Source organism: Rhineura floridana, chromosome 19 (genome assembly GCF_030035675.1).
Source record: "Rhineura floridana isolate rRhiFlo1 chromosome 19, rRhiFlo1.hap2, whole genome shotgun sequence".
Classification (NCBI taxonomy): domain Eukaryota; kingdom Metazoa; phylum Chordata; class Lepidosauria; order Squamata; family Rhineuridae; genus Rhineura; species Rhineura floridana.
Window position 1 is genome coordinate 6134510 of NC_084498.1, and position 23672 is coordinate 6158181.

Here is a 23672-nt window from a genome sequence, read left to right on the forward strand (position 1 = left end):
AGTGGGGCTTTTTAGGACGAGAGCTGTTTTTTTGCTCTGAAGCACAGACTTCCAGGGGTTACAATTCTGACTTTGTTGTTATGATTCATTTTAGGCAACTAGAGGAGCTTCAGCTCCAGCTCACCAAGGCAAATGAGAGAGCTGTTCAGCTGCAGGAAAACATGGAGCAGACAACGTGTAAAGCTGAAGAGGAGCGACAGGAAACGCTCAAGAAACATCAGGCTGAACTGAAAAAGATGCAGGACAAATTAAGCAAACTGGTAAAGACAGCTGTATGGAAATTTGCCTGCAATGGCTAGGGTTCAGTAGCCAGGAAGCCACCATAGTCCAGCACAAGCATTCTTATTTTCTACTGCTAGATAAAGTAAATAGTAATGCTGAGAGTAATAGTACATCACTCCTCCTGCTAACCCGGCTTCTCTCCATAGTTCAGTTACAGTTAAATATATATGTTAATGGGAGTGTAAATTGAGCTAATGTGCATAACAACCAGCCATTGTGCACTTTCCCCAGGCTTCATGGAGAATGTGCACATCATCCATCCACAAAGAGAGGACTCTGCACATTTCCCAGTCAATATACATAACCTCCAACAGGCCTTTGGGAATTTGCATATATCAACTGAAATGGTATATTCTCTGGCCGTTATGCATTTGCCCCAACAGGCTGTTATGCATTTGCCCCAAGGAGCAGATCCACAGCTTGGGGGGTATTCCTGCATCCAATATTGTCACTGGAGGCTCAGGTGGCCTCAGTGGCTAGGAGTACCTTTTTCTAGTTCTGGCTGGTTCACCAGCTTCAGTCCCTTTTGTACAGGGATGACTTGGTCACAGTACTCCATGCTCTCGTAACTTCTAGACTGGACTATTGCAATGTGTTGTACATTTGGCTGCCCTTGAAAATGACTCAGACACTTCGACTGGTCCAAAATGCAGCAGTCAATTTATTGGCTGGGGTTGCCTTTAGATCACGTATAACCCCTGTTTTAAAACAGCTGCATTCGTTTCCAGTTCATTTCTGGGCCCAATTCAAGGGGCTCATACTAGTGTTTAAAGCCCTAACTGACTGTGTGACTTCACCTCTGACTCTCCTTCTCTTTCAAATCACTACATCAATATTGCTTGTTTCAAGCACACACAAACACACACACCACAATTGTTTTTCTTCTTATAAACCACAAGCCCCAGTTACTCTAATCTCAGATTTAGTAAAGAATTGCTCTTTAATGCAAGGAAAAAATGCATTCTTACTTGGTCAGAAAGTAATTGTAGAATACTGTGGCTCACTATGTGGGAAGCCATGCTCAATCTTGTCTCTGTGTATATTCACAGGAGAAGAAAATTTCAGCTAGCCAAAATCAGTATAAAGATCTGCAGGCAGCTCATGAAAAAACACATTCTGAGCTGGCCACCAAGCATGATGCAGCCACCAAGGAGCTTAAACAACAACTTCAGGAAACAGGAAAGCTATTGACAAACACACAAAAGGCAAAGAGTGACTTGGAAAAACAGGCCAAGGAACTGAAAAAGGAAGCAAAGCATGCAAAGGTGTGTATCTTTCCAAAGCAGGTAGACAAAGTGTGGACTCTTTTGGTGGATCAATTATACCACCTCATATATCCACTGCATTTGATTGATGAAACTTTTAAGTCAAGATCTCTCTAGCTGGCTGCTCCTTTGGGCTGGTGTGGGGAAGTCATAGGTGTATGTGGCATTTGACACATGAGGGAACCATAAAACTGGTACCTCGTCAGTCGGAGTGTCGACTTCCCAAGCCCAATGGAGCAAGCACCTCTGTACAGTCTGTTGGAGACAACCCTGTTTATGAGGGAGCCTTTAACACAGACACTTACAAAATGAAGTCTTAACATTACTTCTGGGCCATTAGGCTTCATGAAGATCAACCACAAATTAGCTACTCTATATCCCAAAAGGTGACCAACACTTGGAGTATTAGGGTATTTTAAATAATGTGTACATCAGGCCAACATAAAGCCCAGTTGTCACCTCCAAGCCTTTATGACCTTTCTTTTCTGGTTTGGGAACTAAAAAGTTAAGATGCAAGAAAGGAAGTTTAGATCTGCAGTTGTGGGAGCATTTGTAGAAAAAAAACGGTGATCAGACCAAGAAAGAAGCTGCTCTGGGAATGTGAGATGCCCAATATTGTGAATTTTTAAAATAAGGAGGACAAACACTTGCCACGAGCAGTTTTAAGTGCAATTAGTCCTGCTTCCATAAGATAGGAGGTATATGTACTGTAGAACCTTAGCAGCCCTGTGGTTTCTCATTCTCCCATTCTGTACCTCACTGACATGTAAAAAGCCGTTATGCTATATTTTTGGGTGCTTAAAAATCCCTTATTTTCTATGAAGTGGCAAAGCAAGCTTTAATGGTGGTGGGCTTTATTGGCATTTCTTACTGCTTCGTGTCCTGCAAAAGCTGTCCATGTTCCACATTGTCCTTAACTTGAATTTAATAGCTTCAGGGTTTTTTGTTTGTTTGTTTGTTTGCATTTCCTTGACATTGTTCCTTTCATTCATCTCCCATTCATTCCCTATGTGCTTTGGGCTTTACATTTTATTACTCCTGTAGCAGCATATTTGGTATATATATTGACACACAGGCCAAAGGGCTATAAGCTGAAATCCAAGGTCATGGTTATTTGCAGTTATTAGTATAATAAGACAGACAAATAAAATGCTCTCTACATAGGAGAAAAGCTTGAAATAAACTTTGTTGTTGTTGTTATGTGCCTCCAAGTCGACTACAACTTATGGTGACCCTATGAATCAGTGACCTCCAAGAGCATCTGTCATGAACCACCCTGTTCAGATCTTGTAAGTTCAGGTCTGTGGCTTCCTTTATGGAATCAGTCCATCTCTTCTTTGGCCTTCCTCTTTTTCTACTTCCTTTTGTTTTTCCAAGCATTATTATCTTTTCTAATGAATCATGTCTTCTCATGATGTGTCCAAAGTATGATAACCTCAGTTTCATCATTTTAGCTTCTAGTGATAGTTCTGGTTTAATTTGTTCTAACACCCAATTATTTGTCTTTTTCGCAGTCCATGGTATCCGCAAAGCTCTTCTCCAACACCACATTTCAAATGAGTTGATTTTTCTCTTATCAGCTTTTTTCACTGTCCAACTTTCACATCCATACATAGAGATCGGAAATACCATGGTCTGAATGGTCCTGACTTTAGTGTGATACATCTTTACATTTGAGGACCTTTTCTAGTTCTCTCACAGCTGCCCTCCCCAGTCCTAGCCTTCTTCTGATTTCTTGACTATTGTCTCCATTTTGGTTAATGATTGTGCCAAAGTATTGATAATCCTTGACAGGTTCAATGTCCTCATTGTCAACTGTAAAGGTAAAGGTGTCCCCGCACTTGTAGTGCAAGTCGTTTCCGACTCTTAGGGTGACATCTTGTGACGTTTACTAGGCAGACCGTTTATATGGGGTGGGATTGCCAGTTCCTTCCCCGGCCTTTTTTTACCCCCCAGCATATGCCAGGAACTCATTTTACCGACCACGGATGGATGGAAGGCTGATTGGACCTCAACCCCTTTTACCAGAGATTCGACTTCCTTCTTCCATTACCGCCGCTTACCACTGTGCGCCACAGAGGATCTTATTGTCAACTGTAAAGTTGCATAAATCTTCTGTTGTCATTACTTTAGTCTTTTTGACATTCAGCTGTAGTCCTGCTTTTGTGCTTTCCTGTTTAACTTTCATCAGCATTCATTTCAAATCATTACTGGTTTCTGCTAGTAGTATGGTATTGTCTGCATATTTTAAATTATTGATATTTCTTCCTCCAATTTGCACACCTCCTTCATCTTGGTCCAATCCTGCTTTCTGTATGATATGTTCTGTGTACAGATTAAATAAATAGGGTGATAAAATACACCCCTGTCTCACACCCTTTCCGATGGGGAGCCAATCGGTTTCTCCATATTCTGTCCTTACAGTAGCCTCTTGTGCAGAGTATAGGTTGCGCATCAGGACAATCATAAGAACATAAGAAGAGCCTGCTGGATCAGGCCAGTGGCCCATCTAGTCCAGCATCCTGTTCTCACAGTGGCCAACCAGGTGCCTGGGGGAAGCCCGCAAGCAGGACCCGAGTGCAAGAACACTCTCCCCTCCTGAGGCTTCCGGCAACTGGTTTTCAGAAGCATGCTGCCTCTGACTAGGGTGGCAGAGCACAGCCATCACGGCTAGTAGCCATTGATAGCCCTGTCCTCCATGAATTTGTCTAATCTTCTTTTAAAGCCATCCAAGCTGGTGGCCATTACTGCATCTTGTGGGAGCAAATTACATAGTCTAACTATGCGCAGAGTAAAGAAGTACTTCCTTTTGTCTGTCCTGAATCTTCCAACATTCAGCTTCTTTGAATGTCCATGAGTTCTAGTATTATGAGAGAGGGAGAAGAACTTTTCTCTATCCACTTTCTCAATGCCATGCATAATTTTATACACTTCCATCATGTCTCCTCTGACCCGCCTTTTCTCTAAACTAAAAAGTCCCAAAAGCTGCAACCTTTCCTCGTAAGGGAGTCGCTCCATCCCCTTGATCATTCTGGTTGCCCTCTTCTGAACCTTTTCCAACTCTATAATATCCTTTTTGAGATGAGGCGACCAGAACTGTACACAGTATTCCAAATGCGGCCGCACCATAGATTTATACAACGGCATTATGATATCGGCTGTTTTATTTTCAATACCTTTCCTAATTATCCCTAGCATGGAATTTGCCTTTTTCACAGCTGCCGCACACTGGGTCGACATTTTCATCGTGCTGTCCACTACAACCCCGAGGTCTCTCTCCTGGTCGGTCACCGCCAGTTCAAACCCCATGAGCGTATATGTGAAATTAAGATGTTTTGCTCCAATATGCATAATTTTACACTTGTTTATATTGAATTGCATTTTCCATTTTTCCGCCCATTCACTCAGTTTGGAGAGGTCTTTTTGGAGCTCTTCGCAATCCCTTTTTGTTTTAACAGCCCTGAACAATTTAGTGTCGTCAGCAAACTTGGCCACTTCACTGCTCACTCCTAATTCTAGGTCATTTATGAACAAGTTGAAAAGTACAGGTCCCAATACCGATCCTTGAGGGACTCTGTGACGCCCTTCCCTGGCTCTCCCTGTAGGTTCCTACCTGCTCGTGGCTACTGCCTGTCACTAGGCACCACCAGGGACTCCACCAGTCCGGACTGTCCTTTTTTATGGTTTCTCTCTCCGCTGTAGCACAGACCTCACCAGATCCCTCTGCTAGGCAGCACCACCAGTCACGTCCTATAACCAGTATTCCCAGAGACTCTGCCTGAGTCTCTCTCAATCAGGTTACCTTTGTGGCTGCGTGCTTGAGCTGTCCCAATCCCTTTGATCTATATAGAATGCATATAATTCTGGGTTGCTCAGGATACTTGTGGTGTTATATTCTTCCCTTCACCGCTGCCACCAATTGTTACAGTTTCCCTTCAGCCTTGGTAAGTACCTTGCCCTCCCCTCTGGTCTGTATATTCCCCAGCCAAGGATCAGGCCTCCGGTAAACCAAAATAGTGTTTATTAAATATTAGAAATAACAAGATTACTTTATAAAGGCACATAAGCATATGGTTTCATCTATTCCTGTGATACTTGTCTTAGTATTAATCCGAACTCCACACTCTCCCCACATCCACCTCCAAACACCCAGCTCCAAACACCTCTCAAACACCTCTAAAACCCACCAACGTCCACCCAGATTCAACTGTCATCCTTCCATTTATACTCTCAGCCATCCAAACACTCAGCCAATCATCCAGCATTCTACTGCTCATTTACTCCCCCCTCCTCTTTCACTCCACTTACCACATATCTTCTATACAAACAGCACTTACCATATATACATTAATACAGGAACATCACAGACTCCACTTTCTACAGCCCTCCATTGGGAGAACTGTCCGTTTATTCCTACTCTCTGCTTTCTGCTTCTCAACCAATTCCTTATCCACAAGAGGACCTCTCCTCTTATTCCATGACTGCTAAGCTTCCTCAGAAGTCTTTGGTGAGGTACCTTGTCAAAAGCTTTTTGAAAGTCTAAGTACACTATGTCCACTGGATCACCTCTATCTATATGCTTGTTGACACTCTCAAAGAATTCTAATAGGTTACTGAGACAGGACTTTCCCTTGCAGAAGCCATGCTGGCTCTGCTTCAGCAAGGCTTGTTCTTCTATGTGCTTAGTTAATCTAGCTTTAATAATACTTTCTACCAGTTTTCCAGGGACAGAAGTTAAGCTAACTGGCCTGTAATTTCCAGGATCCCCTCTGGATCCCTTTTTGAATATTGGCGTTACATTTGCCACTTTCCAGTCCTCAGGCACGGAGGAGGACCCGAGGGACAAGTTATGTATTTTAGTTAGCAGATCAGCAATTTCACATCTGAGTTCTTTGAGAACTCTCAGGTGGATGCCATCCGGACCTGGTGATTTGTCAGTTTTTATATTGTCCATTAAGCCTAGAACTTCCTCTCTCATTACCACTATTTGTCTCAGTTCCTCAGAATCCCTTCCTGCAAATGTTAGTTCAGGTTCAGGGATCTGCCCTATATCTTCCACTGTGAAGACAGATGCAAAGAATTCATTTAGCTTCTCTGCAATCTCCTTATCGTTCTTTAGTACACCTTTGACTCCCTTATCATCCAAGGGTCCAATCGCCTCCCTAGATGGTCTCCTGCTTTGAATGTATTTATAGATTTTTTTGTTGTTGGTTTTTATGTTCTTAGCAATGTGCTCCTCAAATTCTTTTTTAGCATCCCTTATTGTCTTCTTGCATTTCTTTTGCCAGAGTTTGTGTTCCTTTTTATTTTCTTCATTCGGACAAGACTTCCATTTTCTGAAGGAAGACTTTTTGCCTCTAAGAGCTTCCTTGACTTTGCTCGTTAACCATGCTGGCATCTTCTTGGCCCTGGCGGTACCTTTTCTGATCTGTGGTATGCACTCCAGTTGAGCTTCTAATACAGTGTTTTTAAACAACTTCCAAGCATTTTTGAGTGATGTGACCCTCTGGACTTTGTTTTTCAGCTTTCTTTTTACCAATCCCCTCATTTTTGTGAAGTTTCCTCTTTTGAAGTCAAATGTGACCGTGTTGGATTTTCTTGGCGATTGGCCATTTACATGTATGTTTAATTTAATAGCACTGTGGTCACTGCTCCCAATCGGTTCAACAACACTTACATCTCGCACCAGGTCCTGGTCCCCACTGAGGATTAAGTCCAGGGTTGCCATCCCTCTGGTCGGTTCCATGACCAACTGGTCTAGGGAATAGTCATTTAGAATATCTAGAAACTTTGCTTCTTTGTCATGACTGGAACACATATGCGGCCAGTCTATGTCCGGGTAGTTGAAGTCACCCATTACTACCACATTTCCTAGTTTGGATGCTTCCTCAATTTCATATCTCATCTCCAGGTCTCCCTGAGCATTTTCATCAGGGGGACGATAGATCGTTCCCAGTATTAAGTCCCTCCTGGGGCATGGTATCACCACCCACAACGATTCTGTGGAGGAGTCTGCCTCTTTTGGGGTTTCGAGCTTGCTGGATTCAATGCCTTCTTTCACGTATAGAGCAACTCCGCCACCAATACGTCCTTCCCTGTCCTTCTGGTATAGTTTATATCCAGGGATAACCGTATCCCACTGGTTTTCTCCATTCCACCAGGTCTCCGTTATGCTCACTATATCAATGCTGTCCTCTAAGACCAAGCACTCCACTTCTCCCATCTTGGTTCGGAGGCTCCTAGCATTAGCGTACAGGCACTTGTAAGCAGTGTCTCTCTTCAAGTGTCTTTGGCACTTGTGGTTTGGCCTGTGGTAATTTTGCCCTTCTGAATTTATATCCTGTGCCCCTGCTCTCACAATGCCTACTTCTAGGCCTACCCCTTTTAAAATTTCATCATTTCTTTGGTTTTTATCCCAGGGGGGAGGTTTATTCCGAACTGGACCTTCCTCAGCTCCTGTCGGGTTTCCCCCCTCAGTCAGTTTAAAAGCTGCTCTGCTACCTTTTTAATTTTAAGTGCCAGCAGTCTGGTTCCATTCTGGTTCAAGTGGAGCCCGTCCCTTTTGTACAGGCCCGGCTTGTCCCAAAATGTTCCCCAGTGCCTAACAAATCCAAACCCTTCCACCTGACACCATCGTCTCATCCACGCATTGAGACTGCAAAGTTGGGCCTGTCTGGCTGGTCCTGCGCGTGGAACCGGTAGCATTTCAGAGAAAGCCACATTGGAGGTCCTGGCTTTCAGCATCCTACCTAGCAACCTAAATTTTGCTTCCAGGACCTCACGGCTGCATTTCCCCATGTCGTTGGTGCCAACGTGCACCACGACCACTGACTCCTCCCCAGCACTGTCTACCAAACTATCTAAACGATGGGCGATATCCGCAACCTTCGCACCAGGCAGGCAAAACACCTTGCTGTCTACACGCCCATCACACACCCCACTGTCTATGTTCCTAATGATCGAATCACCCACTACAAAGATCCCTCCACCCCCTGGAGATATATCCTCGGCACGAGAGGATAGCTGCTCATCCCCCAAGGAATGGGTCCCTTCTAAGGGATCGTTTCCCTCTTCCTCAGCTGGATGCTCTCCTTCCCCGAGACCATCGTTCTCCATGATAGCAGGAGAGCTATCATCGTTGGAGTGGGACACAGCTATAACGTCCCTGAAGGCCTCATCCACACACCTCTCTGCCTCTCTCCGCTTTTTCACCCCCTGGAGATATATCCTCAGCACAAGAGGATAGCTGCTCATCCCCCAAGGAATGGGTCCCTTCTAAGGGATTGTTTCCCTCTTCCTCAGCTGGATGCTCTCCTTCCCCGAGACCATCGTTCTCCATGATAGCAGGAGAGCTATCATCGTTGGAGTGGGACACAGCTATAACGTCCCTGAAGGCCTCCTCCACACACCTCTCTGCCTCTCTCCGCTTTTCCAGGTCCGCTACCTTGGCCTCAAGGAAATGAAGTCGTTCCCGGAGAGCCAGGAGCTCATTGCACCGAGAGCACACCCACGACTTCTGTCCAACAGGCAGATAGTCGTACATGCCGTAGGCGGTGCAAAACACTGGAAAGCCCCCACACCCCTGCTGGCTTCTTACCTGCATAGTTTTGTTTAAGGTTTATTACATCAATGGGTTGGAGACTTCGGTTTAGTTGGGGTTAGGGAACAGACGGGCAGAGTGGGGGGCCCTGGCCTCCTTGCCCTGGTGCCGCACTCGCTCTGCTGCTTAACTCGCCTTGACACTTCGTCAGCTGGGGCCTTGATGCTTTGTCAGCTGGGGCCTTGACGCTTCGTCAGCTGGGGCCTTGACGCTTCGTCAGCTGGGGCCTTGACGCTTCGTCAGCTGGGGCTCCCTCTAGCTCGTGGAGCAGGCTCCCTCGCTAGGGTGCTCTGACTTTATATGTGTGGCTGGTTCCTCCCAGCTACTGCTGCCAGCCAGTGATGTGTTACTTGAGGCTGATGGCTCAACTATCAGCTGGGGCTTAACTCTTTAGGATTATCTCAGGCTTCCTTCCTTTGAAGGCAGGAAGGCAGGCTTCCTTCCTGAGCGAGGGGCGGGGCTGTTTAAGCTTTTGGCTGCTTTTAATCTAAGCAGATGCTGTGGTACCCCCATTTCTTTTAAAGCATTCCATAGTTTTTCATGATCTACCCAGTTAAAGACTTTGCTGTAATCTATAAAGCACAGGGTGATTTTCTTTTGAAATTCCTTGGTCTGTTCCATTATCCAACGTATGTTTGCGATATGATCTCTGGTGCCTCTTCCCTTTCTAAATCCAGCTTGGACGTCTGGCATTTCTCGCTCCATATATGGCAAGAGCCTTTGTTGTAGAATCTTGAGCATTACTTTACTTGCATGGGATATTAAGGCAATAGTTCGATAATTACTGCATTCCCTGGGATCCCCTTTCTTTGGAATTGGGATGTATATGGAACGCTTCCAGTCTGTGGGCCATTGTTTAGTTTTCCATATTTCTTGACAGATTTTGGACAAAATTTGGACTGATTCAGTCTCAGTAGCTTGTAGCAACTCTGTTGGTATGCAGTCTATTCCCGGTGATTTGTTTCTTCCAAGTATTTTAAGAGCAGCTTTCACCTCGCATTCTAAAATTTCTGGTTCATCATATGGTTCCTCCATGAATGAATCTGTCATCCTGGCATCTCTTTTATAGAGTTCTTCAGTGTATTGCTTCCATCTTCCTTTTATTTCATCTCGATCAGTCAATGTGTTCCCCTGTTGATTATTCAACATCCCTACTCTTGGTTTAAATTTCCCTTTCATTTCTCTAATCTTTTGGAACAGGGCTCTTTTTCTACCCTTTTTGTTGTCCTCTTCTATTTCTATACAATAACTATTGTAATAGTTCTCTTTGTCCCTATGTACTAGTTGCTGTATTGTTGCATTTAGGGTTCTAACCGTGTTTCTATATCCTTTTACTTTTGCTTTCCTTCTTTCTTGAACCATTTAAAGAGTTTATTCAGTCATCCATTGAGGTCTTTTTCTCTTTTTAATGAGAGGTATTGTCTTTTTGCATTCTTCCCTGATAATGTCTCTGACTTCACTCCATAGTCCTTCTAGTTCTCTGTCAACTAAAGCCTCAAAAATGTTCCTTATTTGATCTTTATATTCTTCTGGGATGTTATTTAAATTGTATTTTGGCATTATGATTGCTTTGTCGGTCTTCTTTAGCTTTATTCTGATTTTCGATACGACCAGTTCATGATCTGTACCGCAGTCTGCTCCTGGTCTTGTTTTTGCAGACAGTATGGAACTTCTCCATCTTCTGCTACCAATTATATAATCAATTTGATTCCTATATTGACCATTTGGTGATGTCCACGTGTAGTCATCTTTTTGGTTGTTCAAAAAATGTGTTTGCAAGAAACAAATTATTGGCTTCACAGAATTCAATAAGTCTTTCTCCTGCTTCGTTTCTACATTCACTAAAGCTTGTATCAATTAAAGTCTGAGGTTACTGTGCTATTTCCCCCTTTTTGACATTTTACTAATGCCACCACCATTTTGGGACTCTTTAACACGTCAGAAGTAATCCTTTTAACTTGGAGCTGAGTTAAAGCCAGCTCACAATGTGGTGAATCATAGAATCATAGAATCCTAGAGTTGGAAGGGGCCTTGTAGGCCATCGAGTCCAACCCCCTGCTCACAGCAGGAAATCCACAGCTAGAGCATCTCCCGCAGATAGCTGTCCAGCCTCTGCTTGAAAACATCCAGTGAAGGGGATCCCACCACCTCCCTAGGCAGTTGGTTCCATTGCCGAACTGCCCTTACTGTCAAGAAGTTCCTTCTAATGTCCAATCTGAATCTACGCTCCTGCAACTTTAAAACCATTAGACCTAGTCCTACCCTCCGGGGCAGCAGAGAACAAATCTGTACCCTCCTCTATGTGACAGCCCTTCAGGTACTTAAAGAGTGCAATCATGTCACCCCTCAGCCTTCTCTTCACCAGACTGAACATGCCAAGTTCCTTCAACCTTTCCTCATAAGACTTGTTCTCCATACCGGCTATCATCCTCGTCGCCCTCTTCTGAACCCGCTCTAACTTGTCTATATCTTTCTTAAAATGAGGTGCCCAGAACTGAATGCAGTATTCCAGATGAGGCCTGACTAATGCAGAATATAGTGGGACTATTACTTCCCTCGACCTGGAAACTATAGCTCTGTTTATGCATCCCAAAACCGCGTTTGCCTTTTTTGCCGCAGCATCACACTGCTGGGTCATGTTCAACTTGCGATCCACTACAATTCCAAGGTCCTTCTCACATGCACTACTGCTAAGCCGGGTATTTCCCATCCTGTACCCGTGCATTTTGTTTTTGTGGCCTAAATGCAGAATCCTGCATTTGTCTTTATTGAATTTTATTTTATTAATTTCAGCCCAATTTCCTAGTCTATCCAGGTCCCTTTGGATTTTATTCCTGTCTTCCATTGTGATAGCTATCCCTCCCAGTTTCGTATCATCCGCAAACTTCATAAGGCTTCCCTCCACCCCATCATCTAAGTCATTGATAAAAATGTTGAAGAGTATCGGCCCCAGGACAGAGCCCTGTGGCACTCCACTCGAAACCTCCTTCCAGTCCGAAGCAGAGCCACCGACGACCACTCTTTGAGTATGGTTTTCCAACCAGTTGTGAATCCACCTGAAAGTATTTCCATCTAGTCCGCATTTGACCAGTTTGCTAATCGAAAGGTCGTGGGGGACTTTGTCAAACGCTTTGCTGAAATCTAGATAGATGACATCTACAGCATTTCCACCATCTACTAAGCTAGTGACCCGATCAAAAAAAGAGATGAGATTAGTTTGACAGGATTTTTTCTTGACAAACCCATGCTGGCTCCTACTAATCATAGCATTGTCATCTAGATAGTTGCCAATGGACTCTTTTATTATCTGTTCTAATATCTTTCCCGGTATTGAAGTCAGACTGACCGGCCTGTAATTCCCCGGATCTTCTTTTTTACCCTTTTTAAAGAGCAGGACGACGTTTGCCCGTCTCCAATCCTCCGGTACCTCTCCCGTTCTCCAGGATTTCTCAAAGATGATGGCAAGAGGTTCCGAGAGTACATCAGCAAGTTCCTTCAATACTTTGGGATGCAGTTCATCAGGCCCTGGAGATTTGAACTCATTTAGGTTAACTAGGTATTTCCTGACTATCTCCTTATCAATCTTGAACTGCAATCCCGACCCCTTACTGAGATTGCTACCGATGCAAGGTTGCACACTGTTCCCTTTTTGTGAGAAAACGGAGACAAAATAGGCGTTGAGCAGTTCTGCCTTTTCCTTGTTATCTGTCAACATTTTTCCATCCTCATTGAGCAGCAGTCCCACCATTTCCTTGGTCTTTCTCTTGGTTTGAACATATCTGAAAAACCCCTTTTTGTTGTTCCTCGCTTCCCTCGCCAGCCTCAGCTAATTCTGGGTTTTAGCTTTCCTTACGCTATTCCTGCAAGCCCGAGCCGCTCGTCGGTACTCTTCCTTGGTGATGCGTCCTTCCTTCCATTCTTTATACATGCTCTTTTTTATTTTTACCTCCTCCACCAGTCTTCCGTGTAGCCACATTGGCTTTTTCCGATGTCTTCCGTTTTTCTTCCTCTTTGGAATTGTTTGCGATTGCGCTTTTTGTAATACGTTCTTCATGAACTCCCACGCTTCTTGGGCTCCTTTTTTTTTAGTCTATCTAGCCACGGGATCCTACCCATCATTTCCCTGAGCTTGCTAAAATCGGCTTTCCTGAAATCCAAGGTCCATATTTGACTATATTCTTCTTTGGCTTTTCCCAGAATCATGAATTCCAGTATTACGTGGTCACTTTCCCCCAAGGTACCGACCGCTTTAATTCCCGTGACCAATTCGTCCGTGTTAGTTAAGATGAGGTCCAGGATTGCCGATCCCCTTGTTCCTTCTTCTACTTTTTGAAAGAGGAAATTATCAGCAAGGCCCATCAGGAATTTGTTGGAGGCTTTGTGCTTCGCAGAGTTTGTCTCCCAGCAGATATCCGGGTAGTTGAAGTCCCCCATCACTACTACTTCTTGCCTCCTTGAGATTTCAGAGATTTGTTTGAGAAAGGCCTCATCTACCAGCTCTTCTTGGCCAGGGGGTCTGTAGTAGACACCTACTACCATGTCAGTTTTATTTGTTTCTCCATTTATTTTTACCCAAATGGTCTCTACCAAATGGTCTTAATATTATTTATTTATTATTTGATTTATATCCCACCCTTCCTCCCAGCAGGAGCCCAGGGCAGCATATTAGCTATCATGATAACCCATGAGGTCACCAGTTCTTATAAAGTAGTTCAGGAAAGGTTCCAGTGTCTAAGAACGTACAACTGAATATGCAACAGGGCAGTGGGATTGTGCGCCCACTCAAGGTCCACCTGCCCCCAACCTCATGTCTGATTGTTCATTTTCAGTAACAACATGTGCAGGCACAAAATGCACAGTTCTTTTCTCTCAGAATTGTGTGTGTGGGGATTATATATCAGTTGAAAATAGTGGGCAAAGATTGTGGCTTCTGCTCGTGTTGAAATATAAATCTCATTTTGACATTGCAGCTGATGGCAAAACGGAGCACGTGGCTGATCCTGCTGCTTTGCAGCCTGTTAAAGTTTTGCCTACTTTGGCAAACACATTATTTAGAGCCTTTGCCTGGTTGGAATCCTATCTTATATTCCAGCTGCAGTGTGGCCTTAAGCACTCATTAGGTATTTGTGATCATTTATGAGTTCATAAGGCTTATTAAAATCCATACAATTTGTGAGCTTAAGTCCTTTCAATATCATGGCATTTGTTTAGCACACGAAGTGACTTGGAAGTTTTCAGCAGGGCTGTGTGTGTCACTATATACTTTTTTAAAAAAATTGTAACACTATTTGTCTTTAATCCACACTTTGCACTAGTCTGCTTGACTTCATTTTTGGTTTTTTGTTTCCCTCCTCCCCAACCTTTGTTTCTTTAGTCCTTAACCTCTATGTTAGCAGCAGCCAGAAAAGAGATTGAACTAATGTCAGACGAGATGAGGGCTTTGATATCAGAGAAAGAAACGTTGGCACAGGAGGGGAATGCTTTAAAATTAGAAAAAGGTTCCTTGTTATCAAAACTTGTAGAACTGGAGTCCAAGACTGGGTTATTAAAACAAGATCAGGAAAAGCTTTGGACAGTGAATGAAGAACTAAACCTGGACAACAAAAAAATCATAAAGGAGAAACAAGAAGCTGAGAGTAAAACTCAGCAGGAAAAATCAAAAAACGATGAATTGATTTCTGAGAAAGGAAAATTGCTCTTGGAAATTGAGGCAGCCCAAGACGATCTTCTTAAGATAACTAGAGAGAACGATGTCCTCCGCACTTCGAAGGCGGCTCTCCTTTGCCGGGTGAATGAGCTCCAGACTCACAATGACGCCTTGGCCCAGGAGTGTCAGAAGCATGTCTGCCAAAGGGAGGAACTACAGGATTGCCAGAGGAAGCTTTCAGAGGAAAATGCTGCTCTTCTCAAAGATAAGGATGATGTCATTCAGAAGCTGAAGAGTTCTTACGAAGACATGGCCAGGGACCAAAAGGAGCTCCTTCAAGAAGTAACTTCCCTGGCTGCTGAGAGGGATTCGCTCTTGGGGAAACACTTGGGTCTTGAAAACAAACATGTGGCTTTGAAAAGAGAAAAGGATAATCTGTTGCAGACCAGCCAGGATCTGCAGTCGGACAAGGAGACTCTCTTGGAAAGCCAGGAAGAGCTGCGTAAAAGCTTAGAGCAGGCTCTTGATGAAAAGCAGAAGCTTGGTGTAAAAAGTGAAGGCCTGCAAGCCGATCTAGAAGCAACAAGTAAGGAGCTTAAAAAGGTCATCAAAGACAAGGAGCAACTGCAGACCTCTCATGCCAGCCTTTCAAAGCTGCTAGAGGAGATTAAGGCCAGTAGGGAGTCAACAGACTCTGAATGTATTCAGTTATTGCAAGAGAAGGAAGCCTTGTCTTCAGCTGAGAGGAGACTTTCAAGCGAAAGAGAAGAACTTTTGAATGAAAACAAGGCCCTTTCTGAAAAGCTGGCTACGGTCTGTGAAGGTGCCACTCTTACAGAGACAATGTTGAATGAGAAGCTAAGCCAGATGAGCGCAGAGAAGGAGTTGGCCTCTCAGAAATCCTTGAAGCTCAAGAAACAGAATGAGAACCTTCTGAAGGAAAAGGCCATTCTGGAAGCTAAATGTGCTGAGCTCCTTGCAGAGAAGCAGTCTGCGACCAAAGCCCTGTGCGACTTGAAGAGGAAGCACGAGCTGGACATCTCTGCAAAGAGGATGCTCACTCAAGAGAAGGCCAAGCTCCAGGGTAGTGTTGAAACTCTGAAGCACGAGCTTGACCAAAAAATGGAAGAGAACAAAGACCTTGCCAGCTACAAATGTGAGCTGTCCAAAATCTTGAAAGAGACCCAGAGCGACAAAACAGTATTGGAAAACGAATATTCTGCCTTGCTTCACACTAAACAGCTGCTGGCAGCTTCTTTTAAAAGCAGTTCTTCTGAGAAGGAGCTACTGAGCCAAGAGAAGGCTCGGTTGCAAGAAGAATGTCAGAAATTGAGTAGAGAGTTCAAAATAGTCCATGACAATCTGACAATAGAACGGGAAGGTAGGAAGCTGGAAAATGTGTCTTTTGTGGTAGAGAATACGCAGCTTCATAACAGTGTCAGCCAGTTAGAGAGGGAGAAGGAACAGCTCACATCAAAAAACAAAGAACTGTTGGCTGAGAAGGATAAACTGATACAAGAGAAACTGAAATCTGAGTCTAAGCTAGAGGAAATTATTAAGGAAAAGGAGACCTTGAATGTTGAGACAGACCAGCTTGCATCTAATATTGAGAAGTTAAAGGGTGAGTTTTCGGCACTGACCAAGTCAAAAGCAGAGCTCCAGGAACTGCACAGCTGCGTCTCCAAGATTCTAGAGGATCTCCGTTCCAGCCACGAAATATCTGAGCTAGAGCGCAGTAAACTTCTTCAGGAGAATGAGATTCTACTTTCCGAGCAGAAGCATCTGATCACAATCAAAGAAGAAATCTTGAAAGAGAAAGAAAAATTCTCTGAAGACTACTATAAACTTCACGAGGAGGTAACTCTTCTAGCACAGGCCGACAGTGAGATGTCAGCCAGCCTTCTGGCATCTCAGAATAAAAACCTGGTGCTACAGAAAGAAAAGGATGAGCTTGTCTTGAAACTGAAAGAAATCGAGAGTCTTCAGGCACATGCAGTAATGCAAAGATTTGAGGTATCGAAACAATGATAAATCAGTCAGGTATAGTTACTAACACCCCAACACTAACGTTTCAGTGCACTTAATTTTGCATGATCCAGCACCTTGGCTCAGTATGAACTCTCTCCTTAATTATCTTGCTCACAGAGAATTTACCCACTGTGTTTGAAAAATCTCCTAACTGCTATAATAATGGGGTAAGGAGGGAGGGAAGGAGATCACATGTAGCTTTCAAGGGCCTCACAGCTATTGAATGTTGCAAGACAATTTTTCAATTGTGAATAAAAAGGCCAGTTTCCAGATCTGTAGGAGCTTGACACTACACAATGTAGATTGGCACAGATTTGGCCTTATTTGAAAATGGTTTGAATATACACTTCAACTGGTATCCAAAAATTAGTTGCTAAATTTACCTCCTAAGCCTTGTAACTCTAATTTGGTAAAAGGCAGCAGGACATGCTCCAAGCAGAATTGCTGCTAAAGTTAATGTTGCAAAGGATTTGGCAATGTCTGTTATCTTTTTATTCACAGTAGGGTTTGCATTCACTACCAACCGAGCACAAAATGGAATGTTGAGCCATTCCTGCCTGTGCTTCATAAACTGTAAAGCTTTTGTTCTAAGTTATATTTTAGATTATCTTGCTTGGGTCTGAAGCTTTTGCTTTGGTCCCAAAAAGACTTGAAGTTCTACAAGTTTTCAACCATGTCTTTTTTCCCATCTGTTTCAACTCCAGTGTTGTCCACCAAATTCAGTTGCAGGGCTGCTGCTGCCCTGATACCTTAGTATTGTCAAAACACAGAGAGAACAAATGACAAATCTGTTGGTAGTGAATATCTCTTGAACTACTTTTTTTTAATGGCAGAAGGATGGCTTAATTAGGGCCACTGGTCTCACTTGAAGAATGACACTAGCATGGGACTATAATTTATGCATGGAACAAGATGATTGAGAGATTTAATTTAATGTATTTTATGAAATGTCAGAATGCACACAAGTAGCCAGTAATAGAGTGCTTGTGTTGACGTACTGGCAGGCAGCTTGCAATTAATTCATAGCCTTCTTCATGCTGTTTACTCTAGAGAAATCTCATTGATTTGAGGGATCAGCTATGGAGTAGGTAGTTCTATGGATGTATATCTAGTCCAGCATGGTTTTGCACAGGACTTGATGCGGCTTTGTTTATCTTTTAGACTGCACAAACAGCTGAAGATGCTTTGCAGATAGTTGAGCAAGTGACCAAAGAGAAGGATGCCCTTCATAAAGAGAAGATGGAAACTTTGGCCTCACTGGAGGATTCCAAACAGGCTAATCAGAAGCTGCAGAAGGAGGTAAGCAAAACCAGATCTTCGCTGTTTGGAAAAATAAGCTTCACTCAAACCTGGGTAGCCTGATTCTTAAATCTTCGCCGATTAGGTGGCTTTCTGAGGGCTGGTCAGTGAAATGGTTCTGAATGGTAAATCCAGTCTGTATGAGAGAAAAGTGATTATTGCTCAGTGATGGAATGGAAACAGTAGGGCCCTGCTTTTTGGCGTTCCGCTAATACGGCACCAGTGGGGCGATCAGCTGTAGCGCAGGGAGCTCTAGCTGCCGCGCTCCAGCTGACAGCAATCAGCTGTACTTTACAGCTGTTTGCGCGCAATGTCCCACTTTATGGTGGGTTTCGATTTTTGGTGGGGGCCTGGAATGTAACCCATCGTATAAGTGGGGCCCTACTGTACTTCATTCCCTTTACCAGACCAAACAGCGTATGTTGATTATCCAGGCATCCCTGTAGATTATCACAGCACTCCTGGTCTGAAAAAGGTCCAGGAGGTGCATTGTCCCCCTGCCTCCCGCATTCCCTGCTCACTACACCACTGGCCAGCAGTACTGCTGGAGATCACAGAGCGTTAAGGTCCTTGATGTCAGTTAATGCTAGATAGCTGGAAATTAAAATTAAAATCCAGTGCCCCTGCAATTCTTCAAGAGTGGCCAGAGATTATCCATTACATAATAAAACACATTACTGCGTGCTTGTGAACAGATGAGGTTTACAAGCTGATGGCAAGCTCTTACAGGATAGATGAAATCACCATAAATAAAGACTCTGTGGTTGGTCAGTTTGGGCCAGAACCGTCAGACTCATTGAAAGGGTGGTAGTCTCAGCACCACCAGCTCAGTGCTTCACTCTTTTGCTTCCCACTAATTAAGGTACTGTACCCACCCACAGTAGAGGCTTTTCTTTTGCCTATGCAAATTCACATTGGACACTTTATGCTAGACACATTGGGATGTGATGGTAGGTTTGTGTGAAAGACGGGAGTGGGGGTTGGGGAAGATGGAAAGCCTTCTGTGGTTACCTGGCATTCATGGTTCTGCCAATTAATGTTTAGTGAACACTACCTTTCCTTTGACGAGGGTTCTGAAATCGGACCAGCAGTTTATGTAGTAAAACTTCTTTGCAAGAATGTTTGCATATCTGATTATAAACTAACAGGATTGCCAATTTGTGTGGAACTTGTAGCTTCATAATGTTAATATATTTTACTTTCAGAATGTACCAAAGAGGATTATACTGCCAATACCTGATTTAAAGGGGATTCTGAGATGTGTCAACATTTTTATTAATTGAAAACTAACTGAGATAACCAATGCCCTTTGGGCTGTACAACCTTCCATTTTGTGGCAAGTGTAGTTACATTAAAATTATTCCAAATAGGCACTACTGCTTTTGATCCAGAAAGGTTGTCTCTGAAAGTCAGAGTGAAACTATATTATTTGACTTATATCCCGCCCTTCCTCCCAGCAGGAGCCCAGGGCGGCAAACGAAAGCACTAAAAACACATAAAAACATCATAAAAACAGGCTTTAAAATACATTAAAAGAAAACATCTTTACAAACATTTTTTAAAAAAGCTTTGAAAACATCTTAAAAAAGAAAAAAAGGTTAAAACTGTTTTGTTTTTTAAAAAAGGTTTAAAAACATATTAAAAAGCAATTCCAACACAGACTGGGATAAGATCTCTACTTAAAAGGCTTGTTGGAAGAGGAAGGTCTATAAATCTAATGCTTATATGAACTCCCTAATACATTTGGCAGAAAAATTTCTCCTGTGCCCCCAGAAGTGCATTGGGACTCTGATTAGTTCACTGGATTAATGTATTTCCCCATGTACTTTATCATTTCCTTTATATCATGTTTAAAGCTTTCAGCCATCCCAGTTTTTGTTCCTCCTCAGCTTCTGACAGTCCAAAACCTGAAGCAGCCATGTTCTGTTCAGTACCAAAGAGACAGGGTGTTTTAATGTGAAAATCTTGTGGCCAAATTAGGCAAGACATTGGAAACTGGTGATTGGGTCTCCTGTATCTTTCAGTTTCTTTTAAAAGTAGTCATAGGGACTCTAACTGGATCAGGACTGTAACACTGTGGGAAGAGGATGGAGGCGTTAAGCCCTTTCCTTGCACCATTTTTCTAGTTAACTCCCCTGCAGGGGTGTAGTCAACCTGGGGCTTGGGGGATCTTAGACCCTTTACTTTTTTAGGAGCAGGGTCCCTATGTCTCTAGCATCCTACAAGCCGATCAGCATGAAAGGGGAGTGTGTAAGCCACTGAGAAGAGTCTTCTAACGTGCTTCCTTGTCCTTTCCTGCTGACTGGAGACAATTAGAGTGAAAGGAGGTGAGTCAGCCACTGAGAAGAGTCTTCTCAGTGACTAACACACTCCTGTTTCCTGCTTATTGGCTCCTAGGGATGTCTGTTGTTGTGGGAAAAGGCATTCACAAGGACCTCATTCTCAACCCTGCAGCAAAAAAGGGGGAGGGTGTGTGGCTGTGACTAACATGAACACACCCTGCACTTCTGAATTTGCCATTACGCTCCTGCTCCCCTGCAACTGCTGTTTGCACCATTGTGAAAAACAAATTGTCTTCAGTAATGTGGCAAATAGCGAGGTGGGGGGTCACCATTTAGATTAGAAGAATGGCATGGGGAAAGGGTTTTATTTATTTATTTATTTAAAAAAAACCTGTCCCAGTCCACTAGCACTATTCTCCACCTCCAGGCCAGGCCAGTCTTCAACCTGCTGGCCGATCATCACTTTGTGGCAACGCAGAAGCAGGCCTTCTGGTGATAGCGCCCCCATCTGTAAGGCCCTCCCTCAAGTAATTCATGAGGAAGAGACAGATATTACTTTTAAAATCCTCTTAAAAACTTACCCAAGCTTTTCTGGACTCTTAATCTTAATTTTGTTTTGTTTTGTATGCTGCTGTGTTTTATTTATGCAGTACAGCTGTGTAGCACTTATCTTTTTACCTGGTTTTTAGGAGGTTATATTAAATGTCTGTGTTGTTGTTTTTAAGTAAACTGCTTAGACATTTTTACTGTATTAAGCAGTATTTAAAAAAATCTATAAAATGAATGTAATAATCTGGGCTATCTTGGTCCTTACATTCCCAGGAAATCTTAAGCAAATGTGTTCTTCTTTCCTTCTCTCTTCCAAGCTGGAGTCCCTTAAAGAAAGCAACAGAAAGAACAAAGAAGAGCTGAACAAGTCTCAGGAGCTCCTCAACACGGAGAACAAAAAAATGGAAGAGATTAGAAAAGAACTGTAAGTGTTTAACTCTGTTGCTGTGTAGAAACTCTGTTCATGTGAGACTCTGTTTTGTTCATGAGAACAAAAAGTGGTGTATTGGAGTTGTTTTCAGTTGTTTAGAGAGGGAAAAGGTAGTGGAGAATTTGTCTAAAAATAGCCACCCTGCCTTCTGAAACTTATGAAGATAATGCAAAAGCAACCAAGACTTGTTAAAGACGAACACATTTATTATGGCACAAGCTTTTGTAGACTAGAGACCACTTCATCAGATGGATAACAACACTTCATGCATCTGATAGAAATAGACTCCAGTCTGTGAATGCCTTTGCCATAATAAATGTGTTAAGTCTTTAAAGTGCCACAAGACTTTTGGTCTGTTACAGCCAAAAACAACACTCACTGGAAAAAGAATGCAGTTTCAGTCACTGGATTTTCTCTATCTGGTTGGTGATTTGAATCATGGCACATTTATTGCAGCGTGCACGTTTATTGATTGGAAACTACACATAATTTGGCCACTTGGGGGCACCAGTACTTTTTAAATAAGGGGTATTCTATTACCCCCCTCCCCCCATTGTACACACACACACACAGAGCGCTGATCACTTTCTCTTTCTCTTACTAATTACTGGTAATGCCTTAGAGCAGCCTTTCCCAACTAGTGGGCCACCAGATGTTGTTGGACCACAACTCCCATCAGCCTCAGCCAGCATTGCCAATGGTCAGGAAAGATGGGAATTGTGGTCCAACAACATCTGGTGGCCCACTAGTTGGGAAAGGCTGCCTTAGAGGAATAGCCGCAATGATTGAATGGGTTCAGACACCAGAGAATGTGGAATGTGCAATGCTAATTGACGAAGGGATTTTGTTCGCAAAAAAAGTCTTTATTTTTAATTTCCAGTGACGTGGTGGTTTGATTCATTTTGTGTGTGGCTTTTTTCTTATTTTGCATTAACAGAAATAAATATGGTGATTTTACATGACTAGTTGTGGGAGAGATCCAAGTTTTGCAGGCTCTGTGGGCAGAGAGGGACAGGCTTTGTCACGCAACAAACTGGATGCTTCAAAGTCATCTTGCTCGCAAGTGTTTCCCAGTTCCCTTTTAGAACCAAGCCTATCCCCCAAACTCTAATTGCATGTTCGAGAACCTCCTTTTGCTATTTGAAATGGGATGGGGCTATTCATTTCCTAAATATCTTCTTTGCTCTCAGATAAAAGCTGTTATTTCTAAGGCTATGTGTAGTTCACAGAAGAAATGGGATTGCGTTATAACTGCGTTGTAATATAGAAATTGCTATTTAGATATTATTGCAAGATGCTAAAGTTGGGACCCTGTTTGTCTCTACACACACACTCCTTCACTCTCCCTGTGTGTTTGTCAAATTTTAACAAAATGTTGGGCCTGATGCGAGGCATCTTTTTATTACTAATGGCAGATGAAAGGAGGAGCTCATACTGACTGCTATTCTCAGATCCTTCTTTCATATAGAGCAGTCCAATCTGGTATTTTGTTTCTTGATAACAGAGTAGTTTATCACTTGCCGTAAATACCTGGTTGGCATTGCAGCTGGGGAGGAATTGAGTTGGTTGGTGTTTGTTCTGAAGTTGTCCTTGATCTTTGTGGTCAGATAGCTGGTAGAAGTGGAAAGAAAACCAGGTCACTGTGATTGTGCATAGGGGATGTGTTTTCTGTAAGAGACTCCTATATGAAACAGAATACCTTAAAGATCGTCTTACCCCTTATATACCCTATCAATCACTGCACTTTGCAGGTGAGGGCCTCCTGCAGATACCAACTTATCAGAAGGTCTGTTCTGCACAACATAGGAAGCGGACCTTTAATACAGTGGCACCTACACTTTGGAATTTCCTCCCCTTTAGACAGGCTCTGTTCTTTTCGGCACTTACTGAAGACCTTCCTCTTTCAACAAGCCTTTTAAGTAGAGACCCTATCCCAGTCTGCATCTGTGTTGGAATTGCTTTTTAAGATGTTCTTAAAGATGTTTTGTTTTAATATGTTTTTAAAGATGTTTTGTTTTAATATATTTTAAAGTCATGTTTTAGGGTGTTTTTAGTGTTTGCTGCCCTGGGCTCCTTCTGGGATGAAGGGTGGAATATAAATTCAATAAATAAATATTTTACACAGTGCAATGAAAATGTGCAGCCTTTGCAATTGCCATTTCTCAGTTAAAAGAATGCTGCTCTCTCAGACTTCCTGTGCTACTTTACGCTGTAATTGGGGCACCCTCAGTTCTCAGGTGTGTGTGGGTGTTACATGCAAGAGCAGCTTTCTCTCTACAAGAATGCTGCT

The 23672-nt window shown here is 43.1% G+C and overlaps 1 protein-coding gene across 18 annotated transcripts in view; it reads left to right on the forward strand.

Moving 5' to 3' along the window:
• The window catches only part of CLIP1 (CAP-Gly domain containing linker protein 1), a 161671-nt gene that overhangs the window by 102516 nt on the left and 35483 nt on the right, over nucleotides 1-23672 (forward strand). For 14 of the 18 annotated variants that reach the window (XM_061603015.1, XM_061603012.1, XM_061603008.1 and 11 more), the window contains 5 exons: nucleotides 95-260; nucleotides 1332-1547; nucleotides 14522-16807; nucleotides 17984-18121; nucleotides 21270-21376. In XM_061603015.1, coding sequence (XP_061458999.1) covers nucleotides 95-260; nucleotides 1332-1547; nucleotides 14522-16807; nucleotides 17984-18121; nucleotides 21270-21376 — 2913 coding nt within the window. The remainder of the gene's footprint in view (nucleotides 1-94; nucleotides 261-1331; nucleotides 1548-14521; nucleotides 16808-17983; nucleotides 18122-21269; nucleotides 21377-23672) is intronic. The other 4 variants (XM_061603018.1, XM_061603019.1, XM_061603020.1 and 1 more) reach the window with 2 other exon arrangements.